The 12,376-nt window shown below is 42.0% G+C and overlaps 1 protein-coding gene across 2 annotated transcripts in view; it reads left to right on the top strand.

Moving 5' to 3' along the window:
* The window catches only part of CTNNA1 (catenin alpha 1), a 112,383-nt gene that overhangs the window by 66,161 nt on the left and 33,846 nt on the right, over positions 1–12,376 (top strand). For both annotated transcript variants that reach the window (XM_084535446.1, XM_084535447.1), the window contains one exon: positions 88–240. In XM_084535446.1, the coding sequence (XP_084391572.1) occupies positions 88–240 (153 nt within the window). The remainder of the gene's footprint in view (positions 1–87; positions 241–12,376) is intronic.

The following is a 12,376-nucleotide window of genomic DNA, read 5'->3' as shown; positions in this document are numbered from 1 at the left end:
ACTTAAGCTTTATATATTAATACAGTGAAAGGAAAATAGCAGTGGAACACTAGTGAAAAATTACTCATTCTTTCATTTTTATTTCAGCTCCGCAAAGCTGTTATGGACCATGTATCAGATTCTTTTCTGGAAACAAATGTTCCACTTCTAGTATTGATTGAAGCTGCCAAGAATGGGAACGAAAAAGAAGTTAAAGAATATGCCCAGGTTTTCCGTGAACATGCCAATAAATTGATTGAGGTAAGATGGTACGAATTAAAATTAAATTAGCACTCTTTAAATTAAGGCAAAACTGAGCAAAATACTATTTTCAATTCTGTTGAAACAACTAGTAAACACGTAAAAGAAAATAGTAGAAAGTAAGTTTGATTTCTAGTTTTATTTTAATGGATTTAAATACAATTTAATATTTAAAAAATTGTAAGCTTGTTGCAGCTACTGCTATACAGCCCGTGTAATTTTAGAGATTATATAATGTAAGTATGTTATGCTGTTACTTTTACTTTAAAAAGATAGAGTGTAAGGGAGATGGTGGCATGACCTTCATTTTACCTGTTGCTTGAAGCCTGGAGTTGTTTTTTTTTTTTTCTTTTTTTTTTTTTCTGTAAAATATCAGTGCCTGTGAACAGGCCTTTTAAATGAAGGCTCCGTGATGAAGACCTGCTTTCATGTGTGTCAAGAGCAGACAACGGACATAAAAAAAAAAAAAAAAATATTCCAACAACAAAACCAAATCCCTCCCACCTTTTCCTAATAAAAGAAACAAAGGCTGTTGAACACATGTTGCTGCACACATTAAAGCTAATCGGTGGGAACATTTAACTTGCATGAGACTGAGTCTTAACTAAAATGCATTAAAGTCCATTAGTCTACCACGATGGGTAATACTTTACAACAGATAAGTGCATTTAAAAGAGAAAGCTAAGTTCATGCCTGGTATTTATAAAATTTTGGTAACCTTGTCCTCTTGCCATTTTTTTCATGACAGTTTTGTGCATGTTCATGCTAAATGCCAAGGAGCAAACAAACATCTCTAGTTATTGCTGAAGAAACATGCCATCAGGAATAAACTTCAAAAAAATTCCTGTGCATTTCACTGCACTTGGAGGCATCTGCTTGCTCATTGCGTTTAACCCCAGCAGATACCCAGAAACTGTCAGAAAGTGCTTAGCATATTTTTGTTGTCGTAGTGTCACTGCTTCTGAACTGTAATTGAGCCTATGCGGCTCTTAGGCTCATTGGGAGTTGCTTCATGCGACTTGACAGATTTAAATTACTCAAGAATAAGACTTACCTACTATCAGTAAGCATAGTCTCTGACTCCTCTTGTTGTATTTTTGCTCCTTTTTGAAGCCTTAGGGGCACTGAGCACAGCGCATGGAACTGTCCCATAGTCTTGGGTACACGGAGCTAATCCAGCTCTCCAGGGCTGCTGGGGAGGTCAGGAATATCTTCATTTTTTTTGAAGTTCTCAGTTCTTCTTGGTTGGCCTGACATGTTTCAGTGTAAATGCCATCCTCAGGTAGTTTCAAAGTTATTTAATCCTGAACAGTGACTCATGGCTTTTGGTTGTTTGGCAGAGCAGCAGGGGGAGGGCACCGCAGCGCAGAGGCGGCCGTCCCGTGTCAGGGGGTGGGAACGCTTTGCAGGGGGCTCTGCCTAAAGCCTTCCCTCTTATGTTACAAAGCTAATTTGTGCATCTTCTGCTGTAGATGCACCTCTTCAAGGGATGCACAGCACCCACACAAGACATTTATCAGCAGAGGCAGAGGAGCAGGTGCCCTGCTGCACCCTTCCCCTCGCTCCCTGCCCGCTCACGTTACGTGTGGCTTCTGGAAAGCAGTGGGTAGCTGTAGGCATTGGCGTGCAAGGACGGTTTTTACTGACCTTACCTTGCGTGCAAAATGCCAAACTGCAAATGGATTTTACAGAACCTCTATTCAGGCAAACAGCCTGCCTTTCAAGAAGGGCTGCTCCTGTGGAAATATGTGTTAAACAATATTTCTGACTGATAGCAAAAGGTTCTGCTGAAATGATGTGCTTCTGAAACAATTTTTTGAAGGCTTGCTTATTGCTTTTGCTGTCTAAAATGTAACTGTAACTACAGAGTAGCATGACTTGGGTGACTTATGAGCCTCTTCCATGAATGTAGCTGGATTAATATTGCTGCTTAGCCTAGGAGGGGAATAGTACTCCTGGCGAGCCCCTCTCTCAGGGGGATAGAGAGTGGCTGCAGAGTCATCTGGTGTCAAATTCACGGTGAAGGAAGGCACGGCGGGGTGGGAAGGGATGCACTTACAGCATCTCTGCATGTCTCTGCCAGAACGGAGAGGGCTGTTGGCGACTTCCCCTACCAGTCTGCTCTCGGGCAGAAAACCCAACTGCAGGTGTCCAGAGAAACAACAAAGGTTGTGTAAGAGCAGAAGAGGAGATGTTCCACGTGGTGAGGTTAGGAGTGATTGCTTCCACCTGTTTTCAGGGGAAGATAAGTGTGCTGGGGAGTTTCCCGTACCTACCCTCCGAAGCGCTGCTGGGTGACTCAGGGCATCAAATGTGACAAAACAGCTGCAGTGCAGCACCGGGTGGTGGTGTGTAGCACGCCGTGACTGACAGGCTCCCGTGTTTTAGACGCAGAACAGAATGTGCCCTTTCCTTTAATACTAGGAAAAGGGAAGAAATGTGCATCAGAGATGCAGGCTGCAAGAGGGAACTTGGACGATTCCCAGCTGAATTAATTAAAAGTTTTGCAGCTCGATTGTGGTACCCAGTGCTCCGTCCTGGGACCTGGAGGAGCCAGTGCTGTGTTCCTGGTGAACCAGGCACTAGAGGAGACTTGGTTTTATTTTATTTTTTGTCACTAAACTGTTGCAGGTATCGCCTAAACAGAGCTGGCTCTGCCCTGGGTTAGCATGGGGAGCTCTTGGTCCTGCACTGTAGAGGTGTTCATGGGCCCTCCAAGCAGCTACAAAGATATCCAGGCATGCGGTTGGGGTATTTTTATTTTTAAAATCTTCCCTTCTTGGCAGCAAACCACTGCCTAGCTTTTGTAGTTCCTAAAGGCCAGGCAGACAAATTCAGCCAACGTAAGTAATGACCCCAGCAGTCTGCTTTGCCCTCTGGGTCTGTATCTTTTAGATGAGCCATGCCAAAGCCGTATCCAAACGAGCTTCCATTTAATTTTTCTCTTGTGGTTAAATAACAGCCACCTTATCCTGTTTTTTGAAAACTGAGAAATGGTGAAACAGTGAGATCAGATGAATAATATATTTCCAAGATAGCTTTCAGAATTGCACTAACAGCCCATTAACTAGCTAGCACTCTTCCTGAGTCTGATTCAGGGATAGAGAAGCCGATTTAAACGCAGGAGATGAGAATAATGGAAGAGATACCACTTTGGGAACCAGTGCAAGAGAGAGAGGTAAATTTACTTGTGAACTCTGAAAGTCTTCCTAATTTACTGATTGTAAAGTGTCTGCTTCTGTTCTGGTGGGTTTTGTGGTGGTGGGTGAAGCAGCCGTGGCTCTCCAACCCATAACTTTGCTCTTGAGGAAAGATATGTCCTTAAATTAAATTTTTCATCCTAGAAACTAGACTGTCCTGAAACACGGTGCTTGTTTTTCAGTGTTGTCACTTAGCACGGTGCTGACTTTTCACTCATCCCAGTCTTTGAAGTGTGCTTATGTACAAACCGCCTCCCTGCCGCTCGCTGTAGCCGCTGTAATGGCACTTCTGGCTATTCTCAGAAAAGTGAGAAAGCCATAAATGTCAGAGAAGAAACATTTTGCTACACTATTGAATGCTCTAGAAAAAATAAAAATTAGATTTTGATTTGTCTCTGTAGTGTGTAATCTTAATTTAAAAGTTTTTTCAGACCTTAAGAAATTAGGTAGTGAAAAGACAGCTGAGGACAGAGTGCAGGTAAAAGCTCACAATAGCTGTTTGCTTGCTGAAGAGTATTTTGGAAAAGGAGAGTTTGTAGTTTCTTGAAAATAGAGAATAATCTTGTACAGGAATGAGTCCAGTACCCTGTGTCAGATGTTTTTCCTGACTTGAATTTTATTCTTAAATCTCTCTTGGAGAAACTTTGATAAGAGCAGGGAGGTGAACGCTCTCAATGATATTTCATAAGCATCATTTTTTTCCCAATTACTTTAATTTATCTGATGCCTTTTTTAATGCATTGGGTTGTATTTTGCATACAGAGAGATGATTTTCTCATCTCCAGTGAAAACCCATGAACAGATGCAGACTGCAAATTTATTTGCTTGGAAAGAATCACATTTGGGCACTTTTAACTCCGTAAGCTATCCATAGCCTCTCATGCTGACATTTTCCCCTTCTGTTGCCCTAACTGTCTAGCCCAGTACTCTGGAATAATTCTTCAGACCTCAGTCTAAAAATACCATGCTCCAAAAGCCCAAAGCCTTGCACACTTACAACGTTTTTTTGTGTCTTTTTTTTTTTTTTTTTTTTTTTTTTTTTTAACCCTGATTTGTTCATACTTGCAGCCTGTATGTTCTTCAGGGAGCCTAACAGCTGCAGGGTTGTTTTTTTGTTTTTCATGTTGTATTTTTTTTTCTTCTCTTCATGTGAAAGGCTTTTAAAAAATCTGAAGTGGGTAAAGCATAGCTTGGGGTTTAAAATAACAGCTAGCATTGGGCACCTGGAGAATGGCTTGAGACACAAAGGTTTTGAAAAACTGAGGTTTGCCTATCCTGTGGTCATGAGATGCAGCTTACCTCGGTGTGGCCAGTTATCTTTCTACTAAAGGTAGAAAGGTTAAAGTTTGGACATTGTGCACACTTATTAAAAACGAAGCACAAGACTAGCAGGTCTACACATAAATCTGGGCTCATAGGATTATAATTTGTTGTCTGTTATTTAACTGATTTCCAAAGCTATATAAAACCAGCATCTTTGGAGGCGGGAGGGGACTGGCGTTGCTCATTCTTTAAATATCCTTTCTTCATGTTTGCCATTAGAGGTATGTATCAATACTGAAAGACAAACAAGTGTTGGGAGAAAAGTGCACAGCCCTTGACACCCAAATCAAACACCGACGTGAAATGCTTTTCTGAATTTTGGGGTATATTAGTCTCAAAGCTTGGCATTTACCAGGCTAGGCTCATTATCAGTCATTACCATGGTGTCTGAGCTCCTGTTTTTCCTCTTCAGTGAGCTAATTTACAGGGGGGGGAGAAAATCTGCAAATTGAAGTTTGTCATCATCTTGCTTTTATTTTGAAGATAAGTGTGTATTGCAAGAGAAATGTCCTTGTGCTGTGGTCTGGAGAGGAGAGGCAGAGTTGGTTCGACTTGAGAGTAATTTCCCGTTTTAAGACACACAGCAAAATAGCTCTTCCAAAGAACAAGCACGTTTTCTCTAATTTGTCTATGGATAACCTTGGCAGCAATTTAAAACAAATGTCTTCAGTAAATGACCAGCATAACTCTAATATGCCCTCTAAAATCTGACACTCTTCAAGAACCGATGCACTTCCCTTGCAAGTTCATTTGATTAGTCAACTAATTCATAAATAAATTAAGTTTTACTCATAAAACATGCTTTCCTTATACACATTCATAATCAGTAAAGTAGGAAAGCCTCAGCAAAAAAAAAAAAGTTAATTTTCCAACAAAACTGCGTGTACAAGTTTAATCCAGCATACATAAATAAAATGAAGTGACCTTTAATAGGGTGACTTTTGGTTTTGTAAGGGTTTTTTTTTCTCAGCCCATGTTCCATGCTACACCAAATTACGTATGATAGGGCTTGAAGAATGGTGGTGGAGATTGAAAATCCAGTAGGAAGAAATCTGGAAGAAAGAATAATAAGAGACTTTAGCATAATCTTGCTATCTAGATTCTATCACAAATACACATACAAGAAGCAAAGTAATCAATCTAACAGTGAAACTAATGGAGGGGTGAAGTGATTGAAGAAGTTAAACCCTCATGTATCTGGACAGTGACTGCGTTTTGGATACATGTTCTTCTGTTTGAAAATCACCCCGGTTAGCTACTGCTCCCTGGAGGAGAGGCATTTCTGCTGTTCCTTTTCCCCAGGGACAGTCATTACGTTATCCATGTGATTGCTGAGAGTGAGAGGCTTGGCCCTTAACCTCTTGGGCCAAGGGCGTAGAAATTGGAGGTGAGTGATGTTAGGGTCTGGAAAACTGTGTTAATGTCCTTTTACCCTGCTAGAAGCAGCTGTGTATTTCCTCTCTTCCTTCTTCCTTTGGAAACAGCATTTGGTAGGGCAGGGGAATTCCCTAAAAGCTGTCAGGAAATGTAAGCATGGCTGAGCATGGGTGCTGTTGGTGTGATGGCTTCAGAGGTAGGTAGAAAGCACTGGAGTCCTGGACTGCTTTCTTATCCAGATATTTGAGTCTTTGGATTTTGAACAGCGTTTTAAAATAGCTTTTTGGGTACAATATTTATAGATGTGGCATAAATGTTTTAATTCTTAATATATTAAAAACCTTGATGCAATACTGGATTTTCATCATCTTACTCATTAGCAATATTGGACTATTAGTCATGTAGTGCCATCAAGGAGTTGCCTGAAGTCTGTGTAGAGCTCATTCCTCTTAGTATTTTGTCACCTTCGTCAAGAGCATAATGTATTTATAATTCCCATTAAATTTGCCACGAGCAGGTGGCTGAATCACCAAAAACTGGTTTAAACAGCTAACGATAGGTATCAAGCTGGAAACCTTTGGTAAGATGATAACACAGCATGCTGAGCGATAAGCAAAACGAGATAGGAAAGATCTCCAGTTTCATAAACACAGAGGCTTTTTCGGATAAAGATACTTATCCGGGTAGTGTCCAGATAGCACTATTAGAAATGGTTTGATTTTACAGAAAAACATCTGTGTTGCTAAGAGGCATCCGAGGTGAGGATTTGCTATTGCTTACGATCAGATCCGCGCTACATACCAGTGGTGTGATTTCTGTCATGGTAGCTCAGATCAGCTTGTGTAACTAATGTGTTTTGTGCTTATAACAACATTTTATCACTTTAGCTTGTTTGTTTGAGGAAGGAATAGCTCCCGTGCCAATCGTTACATCTGCTGCTCCAGCTGCAGCTCCGAGGGGCACGGTGCCCACGTCATACACTGGTTCTCCTTTACCAGCTCTGCTCCCTAGGTCAGGTCAGTAGAAAAGATAATCTACCAGGATGTGAATAAAGGTATTTCTGTACAGTTAGCACATTCCTACTGCGTGTTTTATGCTGCAGATACACACCTCTTTGCACACCTCTTCCACCCTCTTTGATTGCAAATGGGAATTGCAAGAAAGGGAGAAGCGCTCTCCCTTCTGTGCTAGCTGCTCTGTTAATGGAGCCCTGTTCAGTTTGTCATGATGCAAAACCACTTTATTTCCAGAACTACATGAAAAAGTGCCTTTTTCTGTGCAGCTTTGGCAACATGTGAGATTGACTGTTGGAGAAAAATGTTTTCTTGTGGTATGGAAGATGCTCACCAGTGTTGAACAGGGCTTTCACAGGACAGCACTGGATAGCTGGTGAGGCAGTTGTAGACAGCTCATCTGGGTTGAGAGCCAAACGGGATGCTTTCTTCATTAACTAGATCTTTATACACCCAGACACAGCTTACAGTATGTAAGTTTTGAGATTTTATCTCAAGAGCAAGGTTGCTGTGAAAATATAACGTGGATGCTTCAAAATTATGGAGAGCAGAAAGTTCACAACAACCATTGCTCGTTGTTCACAACCCCCATTCCGCATTGCCTGTGAACTGTTGAATGAAAAAGGAAAACAGTTTGCTTGCCAGTTTTGTTCCGTCTAGGTTAAATTTCCCAACCATGTGTTTATAACAAAACTTGATATTGAAATTGCTATCGTCTTCTGCGCGAGAGTAATCATGAGTTTGCAGCACTCTAGAAATAGCCCTTATCTCAGTTTTAGTCCATCGTTCCCCACGGTGCTTTACGTCTGGAGTTTTTCTATGCATGTGGCTTGTTTTATTTAAAGCCTTTACTATTTTAAGTTAATACACTAGGATACTGGTGCCCACAACAATCTCTTGCAAGGCACCTGCTACGGAGCTGCAGCCACTTGCAACTACTTAAGTCATATAAAATCACGGAGCACTTGACAGCATGACTCCTGGTGACTTGCTCCAAGTCCCTGCGGACCTGGACGGACGTCCTCGCTGCCAGCCCTCCGCACACACCAGCAGTGGAGCTGCTCTGCCTAATTCCTAATTGGCCGTGCCTCTGCAAAACTGGGGCATTCACAGAGCTGTAGGCAGAGGGCAAGCTCACTCACGCAGTACCTTGTAGGGCTGGGCGTTAGAATGCTTGCATTTATCTTCAATCATCCTGAATATTGTGGTACATAAACAAATTAATAAATATAGGGACTTGCTGAATAATAAAAGCCTTTATTTCCAAGATAGGTGGAAATTGCATAATTTACACATCTCTTCTGGAAGTACACAGTTGCCACATTTGCCAGAACAGTTGTTCCTGCAGTTAAATGAATTTTCTGGGCTCTGACCATCCTGCATTGCACTGTTTTCTTAACATGGGGGAGGAAAAAATTTCAGCTACAGCACATGTAATCTGTGAGCATCTGATATACTTTTCTGTGGCAGGTCCTCAAGAGGAAAGTATCTGATGGCTGCTTGTCTTTTTTTTTTTTTAATCATCTAAAGTGGGCAATTTTAGCTTGTAAAAGCAGGAATTTGGATTCCCAGAGAAACTGTAGTTAAAAAAAAAAAAAAAAAACACAGAAATTTTGAAGCTTAATCAGAAATTAAAAAGTGAAAGGACACTTTTTGAAAGCTTTGTTTCCACGTTACTGAAATTCCTGAATCACCTGTGCATAAAGGAACATGGCTTTTGTGTTATTTTTGCTTGGGGTTTGTGGGCATCGCTTGCGACAGGATACTGGTTGATGTGAAATGTTTTTTCCATAGGAAGACTCTGAAAACTCTGCAATGGTATTTTTTCAACTGTGGCTTCAAAGCAAGAGTAGTCAGACTCTTAAATTCAATTAGTGTCTCCTGCATAGCCATATATAACCCTTATTTATAACGGTGCCGTGTGGCTGGGGCAGGCTCTGCCAATTTGAAGTAAATTATGGAACAGCAAACACTACAGAGCCTTCTGGGGGCTACGCTTGCTGGCTGGTTGCATGCAGCACCCACTTCAGAGCGCGTGGTGCGTTTGGCTTGCTGAAGAAGTTGTGCTGAAAATACGACCTGTAAGCAAGGAGAAGCTCGGTGCTGCTGCTTTGAAGTCAGTCCACATGCACAACGCAAGTTTTCAGTATCAGCCTTCAAAATCCTTGGGGGGGAAAAAAAAAAAAAAGAAGAGTTAATGTGTTAGGTTATGGTTCCTTTTTTCTCTTGCGCTTTTTGTCTTTTATTGAAAAAACATTTTGTTAAGACTTTAATAAACAGTCCTGTATAAAGTAACCCCTCTCCCTAAGCTAGGATGTCCAGTGCAGAGGCAGTTTAACTGCTGCAAAGCTGCGGCTGTATTTCTTCAAAATTTCCAACAGTGTAATTGAGAAGGTTGGCGATGATCCCAAGCTCGTGGAGGTGAGGCTGCTGGAGTCTTTGTGTTGCTGGAAGACACAGCTCCTTAACTGGCATCAGAACAGACTTTAAGGTAAAAAAAAAATAAATAACTAAAAGAACTTCAGGTGAAAAAGGTGAAACCTTCCTAATGTCAGAGGAGGCAATTGTCTAGAACAACCGGCACCACACACGTGGGCTGGCAAATTGTTGCTAATGGAGGAAAAAATTGCTGTAAAAATACCAGGACTCTTCATGATTAAAAATAGAAAATTCTGCAGAAAACTAACTAGAATTGAAGATGGGATCTCTGTGACAGATGGCGTGATTTTTCTCTATTTTTTAATTTTGGAAACATATCTTGTTGCTAATGGCTTCTGGCTGACCCTTTGCACGGGCCTGCCGCTGGGAGGAATTGGTTGACCAGTGCCGCCTCCAAAGGCGTCCCTTGTCTCGCAGTGCTCCCGTGTCATCGCTAATAACAATCACGTCTGAGTTCCAAAAGCAGATCAGTTCATCCAGCTTGGGGTTTCACTCAGCACAATTCCTTAGTTTGTAGCAAGGAGTGGCGCTGACGTGGCTGTGCCCGTGCGCATCCTGCTGCTGCCCAGCACCTTTGTCCTTGGGCTGGGCTGAAGCTCATCCATCCAAACTGCAGCTGTGTGGGGTCTGTCCGGCCCTTTAGGGTATGTGAGGCAGTCTCTGGGAGGTGGCTGTGTACTCCACTGTTAGAGTCTTCATACTGCATCAAAAAGAGGCTCTTAATTTGGTCTGTCTGTGCTGCAAGAGGTATCTGAGCCGCCTCGCTCTCACTTCTCCAGCCTGTCCTCATCTCCCTATGTATTTTTAACTTCTTTCAAGAAATTGGTCATTATGGCTGATTACATTATTTGCAATTTTTTTTTTTGTCTCCTTTGATGCCTGTGCCAGCAGTGCTTATGTAAAGGGGCTTGATGATATTGAATGGTAAGAATGAACAAATGCAGCGGGAATTCAATTGCTATTTTGCTCTCAAGCACAAGTGTTCTTTCTAAATCAAATCTGACCACTTACTATGTCAGTCAGCTACGTTGTTGGCGAGATGGAAAAACTATTTCATTTCCATTTGATTTAAAGGGAACTTCTGTTTGCTTGAGGTGCTCTGTTTTATTTGAAAGAAATATATGTGATCTCCAGGTGCTCTGCATGCTTTAGAACAAATTTAGTCACATTTGATCTTCATCTGGGCTGCAAAACTCTATGTATTATGTGCACGTGCCAGATAACTGGCTGGGAGTTCCTTATCCTTTCCTCTGACAGGGAGTTTGAAGCTGTTTGTCAAACATCACACAGGAGTTATTGATGAACTGTGCTTTCGGATACTCTTAAAATTCAATTTCTTAATCATAGAGCCACCCGCTGCAGCTGGTACGTGCCCTTTCAGGATTCAAGCCATAGAGCACCTGATAGTTAACGACGATTTAAAAGATGTAATTGTAATGTCATTTGCAACTTGATTAATAATTTGAAATAGCATTTAATGTTTGAATTTTAAGAGGTTTGAGTTCTTTCAACAGATTGAAAGTGTCTGCCCCTGGGTGCAGTAAGCGCTGCGTTGCTGTGGATGTAGGGCTCGGTCCATTGCGCTCTGAAGTCATCCCCACGTCCCTGCCTTTGGTCTGGTGTTCAGCAAATGGTTTGCTGGGACGTTTGCGTGCTAATCTGGCAGGGAAGCTAATCTGCCAGAGCGAATAGCTTTCTCTTGGACTAGCATGCTGAAATGAAGTGTTGAGATTTGGAGGCACAGAAGTAGGATGGGATGTGGCAGCCAGCAACTGGATTGTTTTAAACTGCCAAAGAAGCTCAGTCACGGAAGCACACACACTTCTTTCATGAAGGTTGGCAGTCCCAGTCGGGCAGTTTCTAAAGAAGAATTGCCATCAGTGAGGTATTCAGGAGAAAAATGACTGTACAAAAATGACTGTGCAAAAAAGCAAAATTTCATAGTACCATGGCGGGGACACTCAATTACCAACTTCTTTGCCTCTCTGTATTCAGACAGAGCGAGGATTCTCTGTGCTTGATTCATCACACTTGGCTTGAGAGAGAGCACAACATCTCCAGATAGCGGAGAGGCTGATTTTGTAGTGCCTCAATGTAGCTTTTATTCAGCCCCTAGTCAATAGGGCTTTGTGTTCTTCTCACTTCTAGAAACTGTAACTGCTGCCGGGGAGGCAGAAATGACGTGAAAATATGGACCATAAAAAGTATTGGCAAACTGGTATTTCTCCAAAATATGACCTGTGCTTAAAACAACAACAAAATCTTTATTTGACTTTTAAATCATGGCATCTTATTGTCTCTTTATTTTTGAGCCTCTAAACAAAAGCTTAATATACTGCAGCTCGCTGTGAACTGGGGATTTAAGATACAGCAAATCTAGAAGACAAAACCCCTCTGTTCAAAATAAAATCCCTTCCTGACGAGTTGTTACTGTTTGCTTGTCGGTGGTCATGCCCTGCAGAGGGGAGCAGGGTGTGGGGCTGCAGCAAACGTGCCAACGGAGGAGAGGCAAAAGAGCCTTTGGTGAGCTGGGCGCAAGCTGCACAACCTTGCAATGAGCTCAAGACTTGCAGCAGCTTCACCTAGAGATATGGAGGTCTTTTCTCTGCAGGCTGGTGGAAAAGAAAGTTGGGAAGTAAAGCACGGATATCTGAAAGCTGGCCGAGTTCCGCGTGCCGCGTGTTGATGCTGCATAGTCTTTCTCTCAACTTCAGTTTGTTTTCATCCAAATATATGCCACTGCATCTGTTTACTGAGTCGTTCAGCGCTGGAAACCTACCTCTC

The sequence above is a fragment of the Aythya ferina genome, assembly GCF_964211825.1.
Source record: "Aythya ferina genome assembly, chromosome: 14".
Lineage (NCBI taxonomy): Eukaryota > Metazoa > Chordata > Aves > Anseriformes > Anatidae > Aythya > Aythya ferina.
The sequence above is the reverse complement of the archived record's forward strand: the minus strand, read 5'-3'. Positions and strand labels throughout refer to the sequence as shown.